The sequence below is a fragment of the Sphaeramia orbicularis genome, chromosome 24 (assembly GCF_902148855.1).
Source record: "Sphaeramia orbicularis chromosome 24, fSphaOr1.1, whole genome shotgun sequence".
NCBI lineage: Eukaryota > Metazoa > Chordata > Actinopteri > Kurtiformes > Apogonidae > Sphaeramia > Sphaeramia orbicularis.
The window spans coordinates 37,714,615-37,741,452 of record NC_043979.1 but is presented as its reverse complement, the minus strand read 5'-3'; the positions used below and the strand labels follow the sequence as shown (position 1 = coordinate 37,741,452).

General features: G+C 39.5%; 1 protein-coding gene across 6 annotated transcripts in view; it reads right to left on the bottom strand.

Moving 5' to 3' along the window:
• Positions 1-26,838, bottom strand: part of utrn (utrophin) — a 397,580-nt gene that overhangs the window by 93,546 nt on the left and 277,196 nt on the right. For all 6 annotated transcript variants that reach the window (XM_030127978.1, XM_030127982.1, XM_030127981.1 and 3 more), the window contains 5 exons: positions 16,358-16,419; positions 13,191-13,265; positions 6,412-6,613; positions 3,200-3,285; positions 98-255 (listed from right to left, as the gene is read on the bottom strand). In XM_030127978.1, the coding sequence (XP_029983838.1) occupies positions 98-255; positions 3,200-3,285; positions 6,412-6,613; positions 13,191-13,265; positions 16,358-16,419 (583 nt within the window). The remainder of the gene's footprint in view (positions 1-97; positions 256-3,199; positions 3,286-6,411; positions 6,614-13,190; positions 13,266-16,357; positions 16,420-26,838) is intronic.

Genomic DNA, 26,838 nt, shown 5'->3' with positions numbered 1-26,838 from the left:
TATGGATTAATGAGCAGTTTCTAGGATAATTAAGGCCTGACACCCTGTATATGCGACACACTGACGTATGTTGGTGTGTGTTTGTGCGTGGACGTACATGTTGGAAGCAGCTTCGGACACTGGGTTCGATGTTGGAGCCTCCGAAAGCCGCCACCTCCCCCAGCTGCCTCGGGATCTGGATGGCTTCGTGAAGCAGCAGACCCAGCTGCCTCTGGTCGCACGTGTCACCCGCCGACGCCACCTGGCTGAAGAGGTCTGGGAGGAGGGAGAGGCGGTGGTGGTGAGAGGGAGGTGGAAAGCAGAGAAATAGATGAGAGAGAAAAAGGGGAGTGAGCGGAGGAGGCAGAGCATATGGGTGGTATTTTACACAAAAGACGTTATTTAAAAATAGATGCGGAATGGGAGAGAGTGATGATATAGCGCAGAGTGGGAGGGAAAGTGTTAGTGGGCAGGGACGCAAAGCAAACAGGGAAAATGCATTCTTCATGTCTTTCTGTCTTACTTCTACTTTGGCGTCGAGCTCTTTCTACTTTAATCTCTCCATCCCTGCTGTTAACCCTCAGCCGCTCTCTCCCACAGATCGACAGAGCGATGCTGGATGTGGATGCCTGCCCGGTGACAAGCGGGCTTGGATGGGGACGCTGATGTATTTTTGATGAAGTTATAAGTGTCTCCGGAGCTCATGCACAAACTGAGTGAAAAAAGAGCAGCGAGGGTAATCCGGAGACAGAGAGGAGGGAGAGGGGGAAACCACGGCCATGACAGGTCTTTCTGCTCTGCTTACAGTTGGCTTTGATCTCAGGGTGAGGCCTGGCCCTACTGCCAGCTCCTGTTATGTATGGGAGTAGAACAGGCCGACACAACAACCATGTATGTTCACAGTCTGCAGTGGTTGGGGGTTTTGGTGACGGTAATTTAGTTTTCTTACCGCTGCTGCTTATTATTATTATTATTATTATTAGTAGTAGTAGTAGTAGTAGTAGTTGTAGTGTAATATATCATTATAACTATTACTGTTATTACCTTAATATAACTTTTATCCTGTGATCATTAAACTATACATACATACATTATAAACACACATACATTACTATTAACTATATTATTATTATTATTATTATTACCTTTCTACTTGTTGTTTCTACTAGTACTTTCCAATGTGCAATTGCATGTATTTTTTCAAAATTCTTTTTCTCTTAAGTTTTGAGTAACTGTTTTGCTATTTTTTTTTTTTGCAGTATTTCTTGTGTTTATATCTGGTGTTGTACTACTGTTGGGTTCCTGAGGGCTTTGCCCAAAGGATCAATAAAGTTCTATTTTATCTAATCTAATCTAATCTAACCTAATTTAACCTAATCTAATCTAATTTAACCTAATATAATCTAATCCAGTCTAATCTAATATAATTTAACCTGATCTAACCTAACCTAATTTAACCTAACCTAATCTAATCCAATCTAATCTAATTTAACCTAATTTAATCTAACCTGATTTAACCTAATCTAATCAAACCTAATTTGACCTAATCTAATCTAATCTAATCTAATCTAATCTAAAGCACACACACCTGGCATGATGTTGGGGGTTGAGAACCGGTTCCCAGTATCTTAATTCCTTAGAATATGTTAGTCTACTTGCTTAACAACTCCACTTCGATTCCGCAATGTCATCAAGTCAAATGTGTCATCATGTCATTTCCGTGTTTTGGTTCAGAAGCCTCTCAACTATGGTTGTATTTCACCAGTAAAGACGACACTGGGGCCATTAGCAGCAGTCACAGCGCTCAAATGTAACATCTTTGATTGGTTGCTTAGCAAAGGGGCGGGGACTCTGGCACAAACAAGGTGTCCTGTGTTGCAGCCTCTAATATTCAACTCCTCCAGGATCCATTGATACTGTTAAAGGTGGGGTAGGAGATCTTAGAAACAAAGAGGAGTACGTGCAGAGGGGGTGGGGGGGACAAATGGCAGTTGAGTTTGATAGACATATCACTGTTCCATCATTTCGATTGGGTGCTAAAAACCTTTAGATGGTGTTTTTTTTCAGTCCTGTCCGTTCCACAGGTGACTACATTTTTTTATTTTTGTGTTTGAGCATTTAATTAATTGGTTGTAATCGGAGTGTGAAGGGGATTTTAAGCAATATAGTAAAAAATGCGCCAGGAAAACATCTCGCATCCCACCTTTAATGTTAGCACCATTTCACTGAGTCAACCTGCTTTCACTATTGTTCATGAATAATCTCCATGTCCTATAATAACATTTAGATGATGACGAGGCTCCGAGGCTGCAGTCAGTAGATCTCACCCTCCTTTAATTACCCCTTTAGAACCATTTATGAGGTCTGTTTGACTCGAATGCAAAATGCTCGAGCACATTTGACATTAAAGAGTCAATGCAAACAAACCTGTTAACCCAATGACAATCGATAAGTGACGTCGATAATGGAACCGGAATAGCTAAATTCTTGTCAGTTCCCATCCCTGGTGTTGAATGGCAATATGGCTGTCAAGGTGAGTGTGTGTCGGTGTGTGTTGCTTGTGTAGCTATATGTATAGGGCTGACAGCCAATGAGACTCTAAAGGAGTAGAGTGGGAAGCATGCAATCAGGCGTGCTTGATAGCCTTCTCGGGCTAATAGAAACTGCCAGTGGAACGAATAGGCTCAGGGATAGAGTCCATGCCATGGCGAGAGGAAAGGAGGAAGAAGGGGAGCAGGAGGAGAAGGAGAAGGAGGGAGGGAGGATGTAAGTTAGCAGGAGAGGATGAAAGACAAAGTGGCACTGTTAGATGGATGAACAATACTGAGAGCGGTGACAGCGGAGGAAGATAGACAGAGAGCGATAAAGCAGCAGAAACAAAGAGCTTGACGCCAAAATGATAGTTTCCTCCCTGTGCAGCAAGCTTATATTCACACTCTCTAATCCTCCCAAATAAATCAGAATAGAAAATTAAATAAAGAACAGGGGGGAATGCGTAGGAGGTCTCTCATCCAATTAGACTTCCCGTTCTCTGGCTCACCCCCCCCCCCCCCCCCTCCTCTCTCCCTCTCAGTCTTTCTCTGTGAGTTTGATTAATACTGCTGGGATTACAGCGGCATGGCTTTGGCTCAGTACAGTCCGAGCTGTGCGGGAGGCGGGACGGCAGCGTTTAAGAGCATGTGTACATCAGCTGATATCTTACCTACTCGCTGCCACTTACATTTGTATTTCTCCTCGAGGTGTCCCTTTGAGAGAGACAGTAAGCCAATCTTCATGGAGAGCACGCGGATTTTCCCACTGCGGCCACTGCAAAAGCCCACGCAAACACAAACACACCAAACACACACACACATACATATATATCAGACACTGACTCACTTTAATGTGTGTTTGTGTGATATAAATATAGAATTTCGCAGGTGGGTTTGGCTCATATAACATGAATTCCATGCAACAGCAAACATGCAGTGACAGAAAATCAATACCTACATGGAAAAAAGAAGATTCCTGATGTGCAGTAACGTATGTGTATGTGCGTTCGACTGTCACTGTGACAGCTAGAGGATGAGCTTCTAATTGCTTTTTCAGCACACCCACAAACAATGTTTAGTCCAATTAGCGTGTTGATTTACAGCAAGTGAATACACGCGTGGTTATACAACACGGGCAGTATGCATATTTGGACAGTTGGAGTGGCATGTCGGCTCTGAACAAATCCAGTGTTGTGGTCATTTGCATATTAACTAAGGCAATAGATAGTGCAGGTAACATGTTGAAAGTGTGTAGAATACAAGCAAGTGTACATATGTGTAAAATAGGATGATAAAAATGGGGGATTTACAAACGTATACTAGATACTGAGCCTGTTTACATGCATATTAATACTCCGATAATTATCTGATTTATAGAGTTATCAGATTATTCACATAAACATAATCTGATTGAAGAATCAGATTAATACACCTGGATTTCTACCCAATATTCTGACGTCTTCATGCATATATACCCGTTAATCTGATTTATTTTGTTCTTTTACATCTGTGCATGTGCAAGAAAAAAGAAATAGTAGAAAACAGAAGTGATTTGGTCAAATGTGAGCACAAGACTATCTGACGGTGGTGTCAGAGAGGAAGATGTTAACCAAAAGCAAGACAATATTGGACAACTCCATTCACAGGAGCCTTTTCAGTGGGAGACTGATTCCACCCAAATGCACCACTGAAGCACACAGGAAACCATTCCTGCCTGTAGCCGTCAAACGGTTTAACTCCACATTATAACCACATACAACAGTATGTTTGGACACTTATTATGTATATCTCTTTAATTATCCTATTGATAATATATTGTCTAGTACAGGGGTTTCAAACTCATTGTCTTTCAAGGGCCACATTCAGCCTGATTTGATCTCCAGTGGGCCGGACCAGTAAAATAATAACATAATAACCTATAAATAGTGACAACTAAATTTTTGTCTTTGTTTTAGTGCAAAACCCCTCCATTAAATTATGAAGGTACTTACTTTTATAAACTATCCAAACAAAAAAAATTTAAATGACCTGAAAAAACTGAAATTTCTTAAGAAAAATAAGTGCAATTTTAACAATATTATGCCTCAACTCATCATTTCTACAAGTGCAATTTGGATCGGATCTACAAAGACACTAAACACTTGGTAACAGGCAGAAAATTGTGAAAATTGTGCTTAATTTTCTTTAGTCATTTCAGGTTGTTCATATTTGTTCAGATTATTCACATTTTATTGTTAGAGGATAGTTTGTAAATGTAAATATTTTCATAATTTAATGTTATTTTTTGCACTAAAATAAAGACAAAAATTTGAAGTTGTCATTATTTATAGACATAGTGTAATATAATTTTTTTCACATCAACCCAGAAGAAAATGTAATAATAATAATAATAATGGATTGGATTTATATAGCGCCCTTCTAGACACCCAAAGTGCTTTACATTATTGACCCATTATTCATTCGCGCTCACATTCTCCCTCTGGTGGTGGTAAACTACATCTGTAGCCACAGCTGCCCTGGAGCAGGCTGACAGAAGTGTGGCTGCCATTTTGCGCCTCCGACCCCTCCGACCACCACCAAACATTCATACACCAGTGTGAGTGGCACTGGAGGCAAGGAGGGTGAAGTGTCTTGCCCAAGGTCAAGTCAGTCAACGGACTGACTAGGACAGAGCGGGATTCGAACCGCCAACCCTTCGGTTATTGGACGACCCACTCTACCAACTGAGCCATGGGCGCCCCATGTAGATGTAGAGTCATTATTTCTTGTAGGTTATTATGCTGTTATTTTACTGTAGATCATATTGGTCTGTATGTGGAACTTGAACTAAAATGAGTTCAACAGCCTTGACTGTGGAAATTTTGCACTTGCAAATTCATCCCACGGGCCGGATTGGAACCGTTGGCGGACTGCATTTGGCCCCCGGGCCGCATGTTTGAGACCCCTGGTCTAGTACATTAGTTCATCTTCAGAATCGCTTTATCCTCAAGAGAGTTGCGGGGGTGCTGGAGCCTACCCCAGCTACCTATGGGTGACCATCCTTGTTTTCTTCAGTTTCTTGTTCATTTTAATGTCTGGTACAACTAAAGGTACATATTTGTTTGGACAATTATAATGACAACACAAATAGCTCATCAGAGTTTAATTTCAGAGCTAATATCTATCCATTTTCCATGGTTTTCTTGATAACCAAAATCACTTCAGTTCTTACATCAATATCTATGGGATTGTGCTGACAAAAACAGTGCTTTTAGGCATTCCATGTTTTCTTTTCTGTTTTAGTCACACAGGAATTAGTACTTGATTGCATAACCATTGTTTTTGATGATTTTTGATGGTCTAATAATTTTTTCTATGACTGTATATTTAGAGCTTTATATGTATATATATTTTTTTCTTTTTCAGTTGTGTTGATAATTTCCTTTCTGCTACTTTTTTCTATACTTGAATGGAACGACTGTAACACCCAATAATTTCCCCCTAGGATTAATACCGTATTCTAATTCTGAAGACAATAAGTCTACTGTCACTACGTTCGTATGTACTCCGAAAGAAACCAGGGTTTTTTGATTATCGCATTTCTGAAGTGCATGTTAATGTGTTAGATCTGATTATTGCAATTATCTGATTACTCCCAGTTATCAGATTTTTATGCTCATGTAAACGGGCTCGATGATAAAATGTCGCTTTCATCGCAGCTGATTGGAGATGTTTGATTCACCGTAAACAACCACAGGCAGTAACAAGATAATACCTCTCATTTGCATTAATCAGGTGTATTTCCAAAAAGTCAAGCAGCAGTTGATGAAAACCCAGTTCACAGTTTCATTCAAATCTTTTACAAATGAGCCACAAAGAAAAAAAAAAAAAGTGATCATCCTCGAACAGATGTTGTACGTACGTGTCGTAAACATTGAGCAGCCAGTTAAGACACATGTCAACGCAGAGGGGCACGTTGACCAGGTCTTTGTGCTCCTGCTCCAGGCCGTCGTAGATGGACGTCAGGCAGTTGATGACGTCAGGGACGGACAGCAGTTGATTGTTGTTGGTTAGTTTGTGCTGCTCGAAGGTGTTCTGGGCCACGTTGAGATCCAACAGGTCCACTGGAAATGAACAAGGAGGAAAAGAGAATGACAGGAGACGAGGTTAAAAATACACAAATGGAGAGTAGGATTGAAAAAAAGAAGATATGTGTGCTTCTATGAAACTAGTCCCTGAAAACAGGACAGAGGGGCTAATGTAGACTAATGTTATGAAGCAAGTTTGGAGGTCTATTTTAAAAATAAATATTTACTGAGATAAAAGAGAAACTATTTTTCAGATAAAACACATTTTTATATTATTTCTATACAAAAATCCGCATGTAACACAGTAAAAAGGACACAAAAATTACGTGCTACTATTTTTTCAGATATCCTTCTATTCTCTCACAGATACATTTTGGGAATCAAACTAATTATGCAAGACAAAGTGTTTCACAAAAAGGACCGCTGTTGCAAAATCACTTGCGATTTACATGTGTTTAACCCATAAAGATCCTGTGCTACTTTTATGTCAGTTCCCAAATGAAATTTTCTCCATATCTAACCTTTAAGTGATTTATCACCGTTTATTTGTTATATTATCCTCTGTATTTTGTATTTTATTGGTATAAATCAGGTATTTTCATATATTTAATTCACTGATCATAAAAATGTTTATTAAAGCTCAGATTAAAGTTGAGGGTTATTATATCAAAAGCAGAAAAAACAGCAGAAAAAGTGACTTTTTCAGTCAAATATATTATTAACTGAACATAAAAACAAGCATCTCCATCCACTGTCATTGATCCAACTCCATGGGTTTACTAGTGAATTAATGTTGTAGAAGATGACGGTGTTTCCACGTTCACTACAGAGCCTCTGAATGTCCAAATGGGTCATATCTGATGACCATGAAAAGATGACCAACTGTATTTACACCAATTATTTACATGGATTAATAGGATTAGTGGATCAACAGGGATTAAACAGTTTATATCTGTAGATGGTTTGTGTCACTGGTGGCTGTTTGGGTCTTTATGGGTTAAATGGGCAGGTTTCGCATGTAACATGAGTGGACACGATGGGTTACACACGAAACCTGGAATGAGACGGAGATTCATGAAAAACCCATATGATTGGATTAGAAAAACCACTAGGATCATCAAGTTTAACACAGTGTCTTTATTTATAGTGGTATATAAGACCATTTCAAGTGACGTTTTCCAGATCAAATGCACCAACACCTAGGTAGCTTTTCATGTCCCAATTTTGGTCCCAATATTTTATTGAAAATTCATTAATTTTGGGATGGCTCAGACCAAGAGTATAATTTTTTTGCATTTATCTGAGGTCATCATAAGGTACATCCTGGGGGGAAAAATGTCTAAATTTGTCTTTTATTATTGGGTTTAAAGTGGCAGGTACCAAAATGAACCCAGTTTCATAGAAGTACCAATATAGAAAAGAGGATGAAGGAAAACAGAGAAAGAACAAAAATAATGAAGACGAAGCAGGACAGAAAAAAAGTATAAAGCCATGAGGAGAGATGGAAACAGAAAGACCCATTCGTAACCTTTCCCTCTTGTTCAATGAGCTTTCAGCAGCGGCTCGGATTTTTCTAAAATTGCCAGCAAATTGGAAAAGGACAAGGAGCTGAAAATGGCACAGACTATTCATAGAGACACTTCAAAACTGCAGACTTGACTGATATTTTGTCCAAAATAGTTCAAAACATCCAACTGTGTGAGACTGCTGGGAGCAGAAGATGGAGAACAGATGGATGCTTGTTTTAAAATATTAATGCGTGACGGAAATCGGAACAAAAAACCGACAAACGAGGGGAGAAAAAATTCAACAGTCAGATTTAGAGCAGTTCTTTGAAATTTAATATGTTAACTACATTCCAAATGACTAATCGAAAGAGAATGTTATATTTATGTCAATATATCAGTTACATTGGCATCATGCTCTATGTTTCTGGATGGATAAAGAGCAGAAAGAGAGGGAGAACTTTAAACCAAAACAGATAGTATGCATTAGGGACTGATTTTAAATTTTAATTTCCAGCTCTATAAATGACACTCTCAGCTCTAAAGGACCCATAATTAGTGAGTTATTCAAGGTCCACTGAAGACTAAGCTGGTAACTCCATCTAATGCAGGCAATAGTTGGCAGGAAAACAAAGACAGGGATATGCAGTCTGTAGGTGGTGAATGAAGACACTTCGCCCATTACATTTCTGCTGGATTCGAGGTCCACTAGCAGTGTTCTTTTAAAGCAGGGGTTTTCAACCTTGGGGTCGGGACCCCACGTGGGGTCACCTGGAATTCAAATGGGGTCGCCTGAAATTTCAAGTAATTGATAAAAAAAAAGAAAAGAAAAAAAACCCCGTACTAATAAAAAATATATGGTGAGTTGAGAGAGACAATCACAACACATAAGACAAACTCTGAAGCTGAAGCACTGTGGTACTGTTTATATCCTTCCTAACTGTCATGACTATGACTGTTCCCTGAGTTCTGACAGACTTTGGAAAAACAGCATTTTCCTACCATGCATCATGGTCATGGAATAATCTTCAAAAAATTGTAAAACTGCATACATTCATTTCTGTTAATGATTTTCAAAGTATCATGGAGAATGCAGTGAAGGAAGAATGTCACTGTTTTTCTTGATGCCCTTATGGTTGAATAGTTGTTATTGTGTTTTATTGTTAATTGTGTATCACGTATTTGTTTCATGTTTTTTGGACTTTGTATGGCTTCTACCTTGGCCAGGTCTCCCTTGCAAAAGAGATTCCTAATCTCAATAGGACTTCCTGGTTAAATAAAGGTAAATTTTTTTTTTTTTTAAGTACATGTTTATGTAAATGTATACTTTTAAATAAAAAAGAAAAAAAAAAGACGATAACAACAGTCCTAGTTTACAAAGGAATATATGAGAATGCACATCTTGAAATGTAGGCCCGTTATCTCTGTTTTTCTTCCTGAGCTGATGAAAAAAAAGTGGAATTCCTCGTGGGGATCAATAAAGTTCATCTGTATCTGTATCAGCCAAAGTGGCCCATTTGTCTGTTATTTCTACTGAAAAGTATTAACAAGGTAATCAATTTCCAAACACATTACTTTTGATTTAATAGAATGCTAATATCTACAAGGTTGAATAACTTTTGTCTCATAAATCAGAGCGTGGCAAATATTGAGCAAAGTCATCTACTGTTCTGTATTCATCTCAGCCCTACTGGCACTTTTCCACACACCATTTAAAACTCTCCTCACTCTCCTGCTCCCCTCACTCCCCTAACCTTTTCCCCTCAAAACCTCCCGTCTTTTAACTCTCCTCATTCGCCCCGTCGTTCCTGCATCTGCATCGTCACCCCTCCTCCCCCTGCTCCATGACTCCATGCCTTATGTTACCCCCGTGTCCCCAGACGGCACTAATTACTTGGGTGTATCTGCGTGGAGCGAGCGCGGCAGGGCGGCCAAAACTTTTCCTCCACTGCAGCTCCTTCAGCGCAGAGAAAGTGCGCTGCATTAGCGGGATGCCACGCAAGCTCATTTGTGCCTCTCTAGCCCCCCTGGCACAGAATTAACCCAATTAGCTGTTTAATAGTGTCCCCGTCATGTGTGTGTGCATGTATGAGTGTTTACACAACTGACACACACATCTCCGAGCAAAGAGATTCTTCATAACTAATAACTACTGATCCTACGTGGGCCCACCCCCCCACCCCCGTGTGTGAGTGTGTGTGTTTGTGCACTGTGGCCGTTCTAATCTACTGGATGAAATTGAATTGCAGTGCCCCGAGTGGAAATCACTCAGGCTAATGCATTCCCGTCACAAACACACGCATGCGATCAGAAAAGCAGTGCCAGATAGCAAACTAAAGTGCCTGAATCATTGAAACTCATTAACAACCAACAAATACAATAACATACTTTGATAGCTTAGATTATTCAGGTGTACGGGTCCAAAGCTGCACACACACAAAAACACCCACATGAGTGTATTTTATCAGTTTCGCTCTCAAACTTCCTACACACAGCAGGATGTAAATGAGCAGTGTGGGTTCACAGTATGGGCTGCGGTAATAATGTCAACAGCTGGATAATAGTTAACATTTGTCACCATTATTACACTGTACTGAGCACAAGTGGCTGCTGCCATGCTGGTTGAAACCTCACAAGGGGGGAGTCTGAATGCACCTGCAGAGTGTGTGTGTGTATGTTTCAGTAGACTTGATAGACATCTGAGACTGTAGGTAATACCTGCCTTTATCTAAGCTGCTGGGATTGGAGCTCAAAAAACTTATCCCACGCTTCCACTACGTAGTACCGGCTTGACTTGACTCGGCCTTTTTGTTTTTCCATTATGAAAAAGGATGGAAATACTAAAGTAAAGTGAAGCTTAAGGATACAAGTGAGCCAATACAAAGGTGAGCACCGCTACCAAACTTGCATGTATAAATATATAAGTGTTACTGAGGTCTTTTTTTTTTTCTGTTGGCGGGTCTTGTCCATCATTAAGGTGCTGTAGATCACCAGCTATTGTGTTTCCACTACGTGGTACCGGCTTGACTCGGCCTTTTTGCATTTCCATTACAAAAAAAGGACCTGGAATCTGGTACCCAGTACTAGTTTTTTGGTATCACCTCTGCCTGGGGACCAGATACTAAAACATGACGTGTAAACACTGCAGACCACTGATTGGTCAGAGAGTTGTCTCCGTGACCTGCTGTTATACAAAAAACAGATGCGGAAGTTTACAGTAAATATAGTGATAGGTTAATCCACATGATGACAGCCCGCAAAACTACACCACGGTCGGTCGAGGAGATTCAGTCTTTGGTGGCCGATGTAAAAATTCAGCATGAGCTTAACGAGACAACACGCAACGAGCGAGTTTATCAGCAACTCTCTGAGCAGATGACACGGAAGTAACGCGCTGCATCGCTATGACGTCCAGATACTCTAAAATCGGTAGTATCGTGTAGTGGAAACGGTCTCCAGGAATAGTATCAGGTATCGGGTTGAGTCGAGCCGAGTCGAGTCGGTTCCATGTAGTGGAAACGCGGCATACGATATTTAACGAGTGGACCAGAAGATAAGTATCATAAAACCTGGTCATCCTTTATTGCATATATTAAAAGACTTTCTTTGACCTGATCTCATGTGGACGTTCTTCGGCTGAATTTATTTATTTATTTTTTTCTACTTGTCTTGTCCAGCGTTTTAACAGCAGAATGGTAGTCTGGTTCCTCCCAGTGCTGAACAAATTTGCTTTGCCAAGGTAACTTCATAAAGTATATGAAGCGCCCTTTGATATTCTACTGTGTTTATTATGAGTTTGTTGAACCACATTTTGATGCCGGACCTGACATGGGGGGTGGGGGGAATTTAAAATGTAGGAGGTTGTGTTTGGAGTGACCGGAGGCATTGCATGTGGGATGTCAGTGCTGTGAATGTCGTGCCTAGTTTCAGTTTGAGCCACTAGTTGCTTTTCCATTGGACATCTGTGCAAAACTGTACCGATATTTGCTAAATGTCAAAAAAACAGAAGTGTGTAATGTTGGTTTTTCCATTAAATCACAAATGCGATGATTTGTCTATTTATTATCACGAGATGACACGAGAAGTCGTTCCATAAACATGGTGACAAATGTAAATATCATATTGATTTACAGATGTGTTGATTAATATTATATACTACCCCTCTATCCCGTACGAAATTAAACAATTTGTCAATTTCCTGTTGTGTCCACACATACTGCACCATGTTTCTTTTAAATCTCTTCTTCTTCGCTTGTTGCAACATCTGTCAACATCTGTTTTTTTTTAATCACGTGACTCTAGTTGCGGAAAAAGGTCTTTCCATTGCAGTTTTGCATAATATACCAACTGCGCTACGGCCGAAAAACCACCTCTTGCCAGTACAAAAACTTTGAATTGAAAAATTTGAGTTTTGGCGAAATTGTCATTTTTCCATTAGGTAAATTTTTATGCGCAAGTTATATTCGCACAATTTGAGGGTCAATGGAAAAGCAACTATTGATGCAGCTTGTCATTTGGATCGTTTCATATGCGAGTATTTTTTATCTTTTTTTTTCTTCTTTGTTTTTGATCACTACTTTTGTTACTATTATTATTATTATTATTATTATTATTGTTGTGTTGTTTGTCAGATGTCCTTTGTGTTTATGTGAGTACCACCTGGAGGAGGGAGGGGGTGGGATGGGGGGATAATGACCTGTGTAATTAATGTATTTCAGTCCATTGAAAAATATGCTTATAAGATAATTAAAATTGTAAAAAAAAAAAAAAAAAAGCTGCCAATACAGCTGGAAAAAAAGCAGCTCGTATTGAGAAAATTGCTTAAAAAAGGCTAAAATAGTCCCACCCGTACACACCAAATGATGCTACGCTCAACAGGCTTAATACTACGACTGTGTTTGGACAAAATCGAGCCCTCAGACGCACCCAGACACAAAATATGCTCCATTTTTAAAGCCAAAATATCCCTGGCTCCTGTGTTGTTCAGCATCTGGCAAGACTTCAAATCATTACTGCATCTCCCCCATCGCACCCCGACTTCAAAAGAACCAGACCTCGACTGTAGGTATTACTGTGTGCATGTGTGATGGTGTGTGTGTTTTACTTACAGCACAGTGCTTTCTGTAGTCTGCGAATCTTCATGGCTGTTCTGTATGCGGAGAATCTCACATTGTTCAAGTCCGCTACAGGCAGGAGATGAAAGGTAGGTGGACAAAAAGGAAACAGAGGCAGAAAGTGAGAAAACAAAGTGCAGTGGAAATCTGTCTACTGGGCACTGGGTGCTCAGTGAAGAGTTGACTTGGTGTTAGTTACTGTCTATGGAGATGACCAAAAAGAGGGGTTAACATGGATTGTGTAATTAGGTTAGTGAGCTCTGTCTCACTGGGGCTGGTTGCTATTTGTCGAGCTGCTGGCCTACAGAAAACGCTCCCAAAGTTTCACAGCTTATTACTTATCCTGCTGCTCATTAAAGAACAGTCATGCTTCTTCAACCCTCGGGGACAGACACGTGCATATGGATATTAGCATGAAGTGGGGCAGAATGAGTAGTTCAGGGCACATGTTTCATCAGGTGCACGAAAAGAGTGAACTTATTAGGCATCAAAAACAAGAGTTTGTTCAACTAAATATCGTCAACTTTGTAAAATAAAAATCATTTTGTCAGATTTTTAAGGATTGAGTATTTGATGGTTTAAGTGGGGTACACACATGAGGATTTTACATCTGAAGAGATTTTTTATCTGTTACAGACCCCACACATGAAGATAGAAAATCAGACACTGAACAGTTTTGATCGTACTGTACACAGAATGATTCTGTCCCACCACTGATCTAGAATCTAGTCCTCCAAGACAGAAATCTCGCATGATCAAACGTGATCTAACAAAAATAGAGAAGATTCTGGGTTCTATGTTTTATGTGTTAGGTAGAACACATACTTTGTCTTTTTAATTCTACTTTTCTTTTTAATCTAACCTGTTTTTAGCTATTTACACTTTGTATTTATTGTTTCTGTGATTGTGACTGTTTCTGTGGAGCGGTGACCATATTTTGAATTTCCCCTTGGGGATTAATAAAGTAAATCTATCAAACTAAACAATAGCAACAACCAGAAAACACAACACGCAACATGTTGTTTTCGGTTGTGGTACGACTTGGCGGCTTGACGACTTGGCAGCTTCTTGAGCTGGTCCTCCATTTCTGAGGTCCACTGAACTTTATGTTTCAGGTCGGCCATGCTTGTTTTTATTTACGCCTGCTTCCTTGTTCCTCGGTCAGCTCGCTTCTTGATTGGCTACATTCCCTTCCACGTCACAATTCACGGTCATGAAGATTTTTGGTCGTAAATATTGAACAAGTTTAATATTTACAATTATCGGCTCCGACCCTTTTCAGAGCCGATTATCGGGACAAATTCACTCTTAACACACCTCAGACCACAAGATAATCTTATAGGATAATCTTATAAAACGTAAGATAATCTGGTTTTTGCTGTCCTTGGTTGGGAAAAGGGAAAGTCAATACAAAAACAGCCCGATTATCTTTATGTGTGTACCCCACTTTAGGCAAGAAATTCATTTTCGGGAAAAAAAATTACTCTGACAATTATATTATGAAGGTGATGATGTACAACTCCCTGGGGTGCCCGTAAGGGGGGGTAAAAACATGACAAATTCATGGAGCCCAGCATTTGTGGGGGGCCCATAGAGCAGAGGAGGTGGTCCAGTGGATACAGGCTAAAAGTTGTGAAAATTTCGTATAATATCCGCTGTATAAGAGAGCCATAGATGTCAGGAATTGGACGTTGAAAACATGTTAAGTTTCAGTTTCGTTATCACGCTAGCACAAGTGATGTTATGTATGACTCCCCCCCAGACAGATCAACAAGATACTGAATTTTATGAAAGGGCCCACAACGTTTAGCTTTTACGGGGCCCACAATTGGTAGCGGCGCCCCTGACAACCTCCATTATACAATACGAAATACAATGATTTTCAGTCGAATGCACTACAATGTCAAGATATTTAATGTTGAAATTGCTAAACTTGATCATTTTTTGCAAATGTTCACGCATTCATTCAGTTTGAACATTAAATATCTTGTAATTGTTGCAGTGTATTTAACTGAATATCCTCCTCAGACCCAGGAAAGTCAAAGTTTTTTTCTTTTACATTAACTAATAGTCTTGACTGGAAATGGAATAATACAACAGTTTCTTCAGACACATTTTGGTTTTCTTTTAATGGAAGGTTCTTTACAATAGACAGCTTTTGCTTTTATGTATTTAAAAAGTAAAACTGTGAAACTCGTCTCCAACAGAGGACAAACATGCATTGCTGGGTCTAAAAGGGATATACAGGGTGGGGAAGCAAAATTTACAATGAACATTTAGTTGTTTTTTCTCAGCAGGCATTATGTCAATTGTTTTGAAACCAAACATATATTGACGTCATAATCATACCTAACACTATTATCCATAGCTTTTCAGAAACTTTTGCCCATATGAGTAATCAGGAAAGCAAACGTCAAAGAGTGTGTGATTTGCTGAATGCACTCGTCACACCAAAGGAGATTTCAAAAATAGTTGGAGTGTCCATAAAGACTGTTGATAATGGAAAGAAGAGAATGACTATGAGCAAAACTATTATGAGAAAGTCTGGAAGATACTATTAAAGAAGAATGGGAGAAGTTGTCACCCGAATATTTGAGGAACACTTGCGCAAGTTTCAGGAAGCATGTGAAGGCAGTTATTGAGAAAGAAGGAGGACACATAGAATCAAAACATTTTCTATTGTGTAAATTTTCTTGTGGCAAATAAATTCTCATGACTTTCAATAAACTAATTGGTCATACACTGTCTTTCAATCCCTGCCTCAAAATATTGTAAATTTTGCTTCCCCACCCTGTAGGTCAAAAAGAATTTAAAAATCATTGTATTCTGTTTTTATTTATGTTTTACTGGAATCTGTATTACAACATGAGTTTCTTCTCATTTTTTTTAATTTCAACTTAAACATTTCAGTCTTTAAACCAATGCATGAAAACTTTAAACTTGTGAATACTGAGGTTGAACCAGGATCTCTGCACATTCTGACAATGTAGGTGGATTTTTCAGGGTGGTTACTATTTTTCTTCCCTTTTTTTTTTTTTTTTTTTTTTTAGATGAAGCATCTTCCTGACAACACCCCCAGGCTATAAGTTTAGGAAATATACAGGAAGACACTTGTCAAAAACCTGAAGACATAGACATTTGTGACTGTGTGTGTTTCATACCTAGAGACTGGTAAAGCTCCGTCATCTTTGGGTGATCCCAGCATGTTGTCTGTGTCTGGTGACTGAAAAACACAAAAACAGTGGAAGATCATTAGAGCAAAATATACAAAAAGGAAAAACACATAGAATAGGAGTGAAAAACACATAAAAAATATATAAACTAAAAACACATTCATTGTTAGTCCCACACACAAAATACCCACAATGACAAAAAAATAAGTGGTGAAAATACATTGTCAACATCACTATTATCATCACTGTTTGATAAACACTGTCAGCAGCTTTACTGCCAACTGTTCATACGGCACCCGGAATTGAGGACAGAGGATAGACATTCCTCCACAAATGATACATCACTTACAGAAGTCCTCAAAGCTTTCAGAATCAGACAGCGAGAAAACAGACCCAAACAGATTTCGTATACTGTGAATCCCTCTCATCACCCTTGGATCTGTCTCTTCAAACACCGTGGGATATAAATATGAGCGGACCAAGTCTCGACTCCTTGTTTATATTTGAGACAGAAGCCTCGCGAACAGGCGAAACCTAAGTCTACAGAAATCCAACACTCTCCCAAATAAATAAAATAATGCAGATCAAACAAGGCTGCCTTCACACGCGGGACGGCAAAGCCTTTTCTCAAGATGCAGCTGCCGATCAGCGCGTCTGTGCGACTGCAGCTGGACGTGATGTCGGGGTATGACGCCGTTCTTCAAGGAGACGTCTTCGCTGTCAGGAATCGTCATCAGATCTGCGTCAAAAAGAGTCTGAGGAGACTTCTGTAAAAAAGTTTTTGACTGTAGAGTGTCTCACGGATTTTGCGGTGACTTGGTCCCAGGTGACGGGTGACGGGAATGGAGAACTGGTTCTTGTTCTGAACTGGTTCCCAGTAGCTCCAATGCTTGGAATCATTAGCCTGTTTGCTTAATGATTACGCTTAGCGGTTCAGCGATGGCATCAAGTCAAATGCATCACACGTCATGTCCGTTATGTCACTGACGGGTGGAAACCTCATATGTCCAAAATGGTTGTTTTTTTCAGGAAACTGGAAAAACAATGTATAGTCTACGGCTACATTTAGACAGTAATGATCTGAACCGAAAATGCAAAAGTGGAGTTGTGTTCTCACTTTTAATTCCACGTTTAAACTGACTGTATATATCCTGACCAAGAAAAATAAAATTCTCACTTTGTGCAGTAATCTACACCTGGCTTTTCTGCCTCCGTCCATAATAATATACATTATATAGACTAAATGTCATCTAAAATTAATGCTTATTTGCAACATAGTATAGCAAATTATTACACGATCAAAAACAAATTAATTTTAGCAAAAAAAAAGAAAAAAAGTCTCCATTTTGAATGTCTGGGGTCGTCAGAAGTTTGTGATGTTAAAATGGGGTCATGAGCCAAAAAAGGTTGGGAACCACTGATGTAGAGTGTTTCACGGATTTTGTGATGACTTGATGGGAAGTGACAACTGGTTAACAATTCTGCTTATCAGTTCTGCAATGGCATCAAGTCAAACGCATCATTTCGTCACTGTCAGGCAGAAACCTCTTATATCCAAAATGGTTATTTTTCAGGAAAGTGGAAAAACTACGTATATTCTAAGGCTACGTTTAGACGGTAACGATCTGAACAGAAAATGCAAAAGCAGCGTTGTGTTCTCACTTTTAATTCTGCATTTAGACCTGTGATTTGGGGGGAAAATCTGCATGCAGACAGACATGCAAAGATGTGTGAATTTCCTGTTTATCGATGCAGTATGCACACCAGGTGGTTAGGTGGCATCACCACCACCAAGACCAAGCACCTGTGTAGAACCTTTCTCCTTCTCTTCCTGTTCTCTCCTAGCGTGAAATACAAATACAAAACAGGAAACAGAACAATACTCTCTAGAAAGATTCATGACAATTGCTGAAACGATGCTCAACACCTCATTGGCCCTCTGGATGGAAATATGAGTACGAAAAAAAACCCAAGACAGAACAGTTGTTTCTAGTTGTTTTGTTGAAACTGTTGAAGGTGTTTAATAAACATGTTAAGTGCATATATAGTCCCTTTTTTCTTGAGTCTGTTTGTTCATGCAAAATGGAACGCGGTTAATCCTGTAAAGCTTGAACCATTAAATCATTGGCAGAAAATTCCAGTTCTTTGAAACTGGAGCCTTTATTGGTCCTTCTGAACAACCAAAAAACGTTTTTTTTTTTTTTTTTTCCAAATATCAATTTCCATGTATGAGTTTCAATTTTGTATCATATTTGATACATCAGGTCTCAATGCTGGTCAGGTCTCACATTCTGCCTCCTTCCTCATTAATGACAGTCTTGTAGTGTCACTGGAAAGACCTCTGGTGAATGAATTTCTCCCCCCTGGTGGATTATCTGTGTATTGCATGTATCTAATTGTATTCATCAGGTTTTTCAAGAAAAAAATATCACACTGATCATGTAGAGGGCTTCAAGACTCATGCATCAAATATGATACTTTTGGCATTATAGGGTTAATATAGATTAAAAAGGAATGATATTTAATCATGATTAATCAAAATCAAATCCACAGCAACCTTGTGATAAATCTGATTAAAAATTTTAATTGTTTGACAGCACTACTATTTTTAAATTATTTGTCTTTTGCACTATCTTTATTTATGTACATTTTTCTTGCACTTTACTCTGTTGCTGCCTTGACCCGTGAGATTCCCTGTTGTGGGATCAATAAAGTCTAATCTAACCTAATCTAATCTAATTGGCTGCTATGTGAAGTGGGCACTGACTGTCACAGCCGCTAACATTAAATATTAACATTAAATGTCAGTACATATTTGACATTGAAGATTCTGCAAACAAAGCCATTTCTACATCCTGTTAAAGGCTTGAAGCCGACACGCGTTGAAGTGTTTTTGAAGGTCTACACATGACCATGCCTTGAGAATAAAGGCCTTTTTATGCTTACAAAGAGCACCTTGGAGTTTTCTTCCTATATATCTAGAGCCTTTTGTACTGTAGTTTATTCTCCTTCAATGGCAATCGAATCGTTAAATTATATCTGTAATGGAACCGGAATCACTAAATTCTTAATTCCCATCCCTAGTGTTGAATGTGTGTGTGTTGCTGTTCCCATCCTCAACGGAAAGTCGATCGCCGACAGTGAACTGAAGTATAGGACAAAAACACAGCTCTTTGTCTGCAGATGAACATCACTTTTCAGATGCCATGTAGACCACTCATCCCTTTCACACCTGCACAGACACTGATAAAGCCCAAAATATCCCCTTCTAAAGATGTGCTGGTGTTTTATTTAGACAGTCAAAGAACTTACGTGAATCGGCAAAAGAGTTTCACAGGATCCAAGTCGGGGGATTTGCTGATATTTGCTGCTCCCAAATACACAACTAGCAACGAGAATACCAATTACTGAGGCCACGACTGGGCCACGGACGGTATCAATGAATGTGAATGATATGGCACCTACTACTTCAACACAATACACAATCAATCCAGTCCGTGCAGAAATGGGCGTCACATTTATGTGCAGGCAACACACAGATTAAACAGCGTGTGTGCACATCTGCAGCTTGTGAACACCATAATGAGGATGAATACGTTGTCAGGTTCAACTATCCTCACCGTTTTCCAATCAGCGCTTTCCCTTTGTTATGTTCGAACAGTCTTTTTGTTGTCCTTCACGAAGAATAAGGTGATGATGACACATTTACTACAAAGGTGTTAGAGTTTAGAGAATGAGACGGAAGGCTTCAAAGAACTGCACAGCTGGCCGCTACATTTTTTTTGTAAGTATTGGCATGTTCTGAAAAAACTGCTCCGGAAAAGATGACGGACTGAAAATGAATTGACAATTTTATCATCAATTCGAACAACAACTCATTTATTATTAAAAATAAAATTGTCTGTTTTAGCTAGTAAGTAGATTTCTGATATTTAGCTCAGGTTCAACAAAAACACTTTTTTCCAACAGGGCAATAGTCCAAATCAGGGCCGCCACTACCAATTGTGGGCCCCATGAAAGGTAAAAGTTATGGACCCTTCCATAAAATTCAGTATCTTGTCGATCTGTCAGAGCAGGGGGATGGTGGGGGTCGTCCATGCATGACGTCACTTACGCTAGCGTGAAAATGAAACTGAAACTTAACATGCTTTCAACGTCTGACTCCCGACTTCCATTCCTCTATTATATAGCGGATCTTACACGAAATTTTCACAGCTTCTAACCTGTATCCACTGGAGCCCCTCCACTGTTCTATGCCCCCCCCCCGCCCCCCCACCACAAATGCTGGGCCCCATGAATTTGTCAATTTTACCCCCCCTCTTATAGGCGCCCCTGGTCCAAATCACTGAACATATACTGAGTCTGGACTGTTCAGCTGCTTTTCTTTTTGACAGTAGGACATTAGAAATAGACATTTACACATTGTTTATTTTGCATTTGTGCCTATGTTTGCTCGTATTGTAGATTGCAGACTTTATTCCGTGCATATTTTCTATTTTTAGTGTATTGTATGTTGGTGCAATGACAATAAATATAAAGATTTAGAAAGATTTTAAGATTTTTTTTTTTTTTAGGATTTAGAATCACTGGTCAAAAAACCCCCCAAAAAATCCACCTGCTGCCAAAGCTGAACTCTTTTAGTGTTTCTAAACCTATTTTATGTACTTATTATCATTTTTTTATTGAAAGTCTTTTAACCTTTTTTATTTCTTTTCTTTTATAATGGGCCGTCAGTCTCAGCAGCATCATTAAAGTTTGCTCTAAAATTGTAGGAGTCCAAATAAATCTGAATTCTCTGTGGAAGAAACAGACAGCGCAGAAAGCCAGAAGCATCTTAACCCAACCCGCCCATGTTCTTAAAGACAGATTTACGTCAATGCCTTCAGGTTGACGTTATTATGTACTTCAGAACAAAAACAGATCCTGAAACTCATTTATTCCCTCTGCCATTAGGCTACAAAATGAGTCAATGTGTAATTGCTTTTGAACAAGCTCTATGGGTCTGTTGACTCACTCAGCTGTGTTTTCATAAGCTGCTCTCACTCTGTGATGTATGACTGAAATGGTTGATGGTTGATGGTTTATTGCTTATTATCCCACGCCTGAAGGGGAGGAAAGGGGTATTGGTTTTGGTTCGGTTTGTTTGTTTCTATGTTTAACACTTTAGCAGCAAAACTATTGGTGGAATTCATACCAAACTGCGTTTTTAGAATGCCAGTGACCCAGAATAGATCTGATCACATTTTAGGAAAGGTAGGTCAATGTTCAAATTTTGTATGATTTTTAAAAATCTTCCCATTTACTTATAACTGGCAAAATACGTATGAGGGGTGGGGTTTGTTGTGCCTGGCACCACTTGTATTGTTTATTGTAATAATGATTCACTTCCTGAACCAAAACTGGAGACTGTAAAACTGAACTGCCCATCCATCCATCCATCCATCCATCCATCCATCCATCGTTCTATCCATCATCCATGTATCCATCCATCCATCCATCCATCCATGTATCCATCGTTCCATCCATCCATCCATCCATCCATCGTTCTATACATTGTTCCATCCATCCATTCTTCCATCCATCCATCCATCTATCCATCGTTCTATCCATCATCCATGTATCCATCCATCCATCGTTCTGTAGATTGTTCTATCCATCATCCATCCATCCATCCATCCACGTATCCATCCATCCATCCGTCCATCCATCCATCCATCCATCCATCCATCCATCCATCCATCCATCCATCCATCCATCCATCCATCCATCCATCTTCTAGTATTTTCACTTTTAAGGGCTTCACTATCCTTCATACAACTGGAGTTACATCCAGTGGCTGGAAATCCTTCTCTATATAAACATATTTTGTACTATCTCATACCATGACCAAAAAAAAAAAAAAAAAACGCAGGGAAATCAGGATATTTTCCATCCCCCACTGTTTAAATGACTCTAATGAAAACCTGCTAACTATTGCACCTACTGTCACCAGTCTTTCCACTGGAGACTGTGAAACTGAACTGTCCATCCATCATTCCATCGTTTCATCCATCGTTCCATCCATCCATCCATCCATCCATCGTTCCATCCATCCATCCATCCATCCATCTTCTAGTATTTTCACTTTTAAGGGCTTCACTATCCTTCATACAACTGGAGTTACATCCAGTGGCTGGAAAACCTTCTCTATATAAACACATTTTGTACTTTCTCATACCATGACCAAAAAAAAAAAAAAAAGCAGGGAAATCAGGATATTTTCCACCCCCCACTGTTAAAATGACTCAAATGAAAACCTGCTAACTACTGCACCTACTGTCACCAGTCTTCCCACTGTGCAACGCCAACTGGTGTTAGTGAACAGTGTTAGCTAGTGTTAACTGGCAACACACCCCTGGCTTCTGTCCTCTCTAGGCTGTGAGTCAGGTTTCCAGCAGGCGTCAACATTTATAACAGGATGTATCACATTACGAGATGAATTTCAGTCTATAATCCCGTGAAAATGACACTGTTAATGAGTTATTTTGTATTCAGAAAATGCGGGAGCGGCTCGAGAAGCAGAGCAGGAAACAGACTGAGCATCTTCAGGGTTTTCAGGTGAGGTTTTAATTATAAATCATGGTTTGTGAATTAAAGAATTATTAAGAGCATTCGGCATTTGAAGTGCGGCTGCAAATATAGCCCTTGACAGTCAACATATTTGATCTTACATCAAATCACAACAAGCTGGTTTTATAAGATCCCATTCACTCAACACTCAATATTTAAAACTGCTCTCAAAAATAAGTGTCCCTATTAACGTTGAGGCCAGATTCACCGTGCGGAGTGCGGATTGATACTGATTATTAGACTTGAAAATGTAATATAAATGATAATTTCATCTGGAGAAATATAACACCGCCACGGTATCTGCGCTATGTTCTTGTGCATGTACGTACATCTTTGATAGGAAATATCTCCTTGTCAACACCAAACAAAAGCTAATTTTCCAACCTGGCGTCTGAGGACAAAACCACTCGGGTCTTGTGGATTGAGGCGTGATACATGTGACATTTTCCTTCATAAACATCATTAAATGGCATCTCGGAGTAAGCGCTAACAAATCAAAATGGGATCACAGAAGGGGATACGATGGAAGGCAGAGGGAGGATGAAATTTATGTTACCACAAAGGGACTGTGAGCAGGCGATTAACCCTTTACAAGACGTTTTTATGGGGTTTCTGTCTGAAAACACAAAAAAAGGCACGGGGAGGCGGCTGAAAGCTTTAAGCAGAGGCAAGTCGTCTGACCCTCGAAGGCAGAACACAACACAATAACAATTAGGCTTATCAGAAAAAATTGCCGTTTCTCTGGTATGTTCTGTTTAGTGTTGCTATTTCTAGTGCTACAAAGGAATCCAATGGAAGGTTAACGCCTTTTGCTAATTACTCACTTTTCTTCTGATGCTTCATAATTACCCAGAATACCAATTTTCCCACTTATGGTGACTGTGCTCGTCTGTCTGCACGTCCTACAAGAACACAATAATGAATCCTCACCTCTAACTCATCCCTTTCAAAAGCTCTGGTTTGCAGAGGATGTAAAAAGGTCAATGACAAAAAAAAAACTTTCAGGAATCTTTTGTTCAATACAGATCAAAAGGGGCAAGAGGTAAATGTATCCCATCAAACCATTGGCTCCAACCCACATTTCGCTGCTGAGAGTTTTGTCACTGTCAGGCTAAGAGGGTGTCATGAATAGCAATGAGTCTGCAGATGAATGATGACTTGCTTATCTGCGTATCCAAAGAGACAGAATTAGTCAAATATCTGAGTAAGCAAAGCAAGAGATTTAGGGAACTTTTATTTTTTGGTGACAGCATCCTGCCAAGACTTATCATGAAGCGACTGTGACAGGTGATAAGTGTTGGAATTCAACCAGCTGACATCGCCCCCTCCTCCTCTCCCTCCTATTCACACATATAGATGAACCCAGTCTGAACCAGCTTGGACTTTTTTTTTTCACTGAGATCCAATCATTCCATTCTTGGCTCTTTCTTACCTTTGTTGCCATGTGCTTGTCGTTGTTTACCATGCTGGTATGTGTCACTTCCATTACCAGTGTTAGTATGTGATTATTGTTGAAATATCTTGTATTATAAGTTCTGGAGAATATCATTTAGATAGTTACTAAGTGTAATATACTTCAGTTTTCCTAATCTGTTTTCTATCTGTTATTTACATTATTAGGACTCTAAACAGATGTTATTATATTGTTAAGGAAGCAAAAGTAATGTGTTATGTTGTACAAATGTGAGATGGGGGTGGGATTTAATAAGTTTTGTTCTTCCCACTCCTTTTTGAGCTGTACATATTGAATTTACTTTATTACTAGTGTACATGGCAATTGCTATTTTGTCTTGATCACCTTTGTTACCTCCACCACGAGGTATTGTGATCGCTTTGCTTTGTGTGTTTGTTTGCGTTTGTTTGTTTTAGGGATGCACCGATACCGATACGAGTATCGGCATCGGCTCCAATACTCAGTGTGCGTACTCGTACTCGTAAAAGACATCCGATACAAATGCACCGATACCACTTACGGCCGTGTGACATTCACAGTTCAGTGCAGCAGGTACGCGGCAGTGGAATAATGTGTGTGGAGTGTGAAGAGTGTGGAGATTTTTCAAAATAAATGATGGTGATAAAAGTAACGCTGACTGCAAGTAACGTTAAAGACAAAGACAGATATGGACGCAGCGCTCTGTCCGTCTTCTGCGTACATTCTATCCATTTACCAGGTGCTGGCAGATGCGTAAACAGAATGAGAATACCAGCGGGAGTACGGAGCGGTCTCTGTCATCTCCATGTTTGTTATTACTGACTTTCTTCTTCGTGGTATTTGTCCAGTATGGTTAATTCAGAGTGGCGCCCCCTGGTGGATTAATTGACAAACGCTCATTCCAACACATTAAATGTCAGTAGCAGCACTTTTTTCCAGTCAGACTAATGACAACGACAATAAAGGACATTTACAAAAGGAACTGAGAACTGGAATGGGATTATTAAGCACTTGTATCGGTACTTAGTATCGGCAAGTACTCACATGTAAGTACTCGTACTCAGTCTGGATAAAAGTGGTATCGGTGCATCCCTAGTTTGTTTGCGTGTTTGTTTGTTAGCAAGATAACTCAAAAAGTTAGGGGTGAATTTTCATGATATTTCCAGGAAATGTTGATACTGGCACAAGGAAGAAATGATTAAATTTTGGTGATGATCGGGGGGGGGGCATCTATCTTGGTGGAGGTCTGTGCTCGCCGAGTGCTTTTCTAGTTTATGAATGTATTTACTCTGCCATTAGTTCCTTGTACACAAAAGATGTTTGTTTTTTTTTCTTCTGCTCAAAACAAATAAATGAATGAAATGGATGAATGATTTTGGATCAGTGATTCTCAACTGGGGGGTTGTGACCCAAAAGTGGTATGCAAACCCGTTTCCAGTGGGTTGCGGGCCTTTGCCTGAGCAAAAAGTAATAATAAAGCTGTGTATGACTGGGTGAGTCGCTGGTAACAACACTGAAAATTGAGCAAAGATTAAGAGAAAATCACCGAAAACGAAGACTCGGTGCCAAAAAGAAAAGCAATTTCAGTTAACTGGAATTATTTCGGCTACAAGAAGGATGATACTGAAACGTGTTCTGTGTTGACAGTGCCTTGCACCTGCTGCCACGAGAGGTAACAACTAATTTGTTTGACCATTTATGTCGGCACCACATAGCTATTATATCTTCCTGAGTATTTTTTCATATCACAATTTATATCGAAGGGCCATTTTAGCCATTTTAGTCATTTTAAATGAGATTTCTTTTTTTATGTTAGCAGAACCAACAGGGTCTTTTAGCCTGCATTGGTATTTATTGATTATCTATTGTTGATTATTTAAATGCATTTATTCAAAGTTGCTTCCAATGATCTTGTATTTGTACACTGATTTATTTATATTTGCCACATTGCACTTTGGATGTGGGCTGATGTCTGTGGTAAGCTGCAAATGAATTACCCGTATGGGGAAAATAAAGTTTTCTGAATCTGAATCTAATAAAAAAAAAATCACAACGTCAGTTTTTTCCAATATCGTGCAGCCCTACCAGAAATCCTAAAAAGCACAAGCCCGATGGCCACCTGAGGATGGGACACAAACAACCACTTTTACAATTTTCCACTGACAAATACTTCCTGGCATAAACTTAGACACAAAGGTTCATCAGAAAAGAATTTGTACAAGAAGAAAATGCGTACACTCGTCTATAAAGGGACGCAATCTCGCTTTCATTTACTCTCTGAAAGCTCACGGGGCAAACACACTCTTGTCCTTAAATAGCAGAATGGGTGAAATGGGGCACCATGTGAGCCTGCCAGCGTGAGACTCCTGGCACTGAACTCACATGAAGCCGTTTGATGATACCCAATATGTCGCCGCAACTCCTCGCT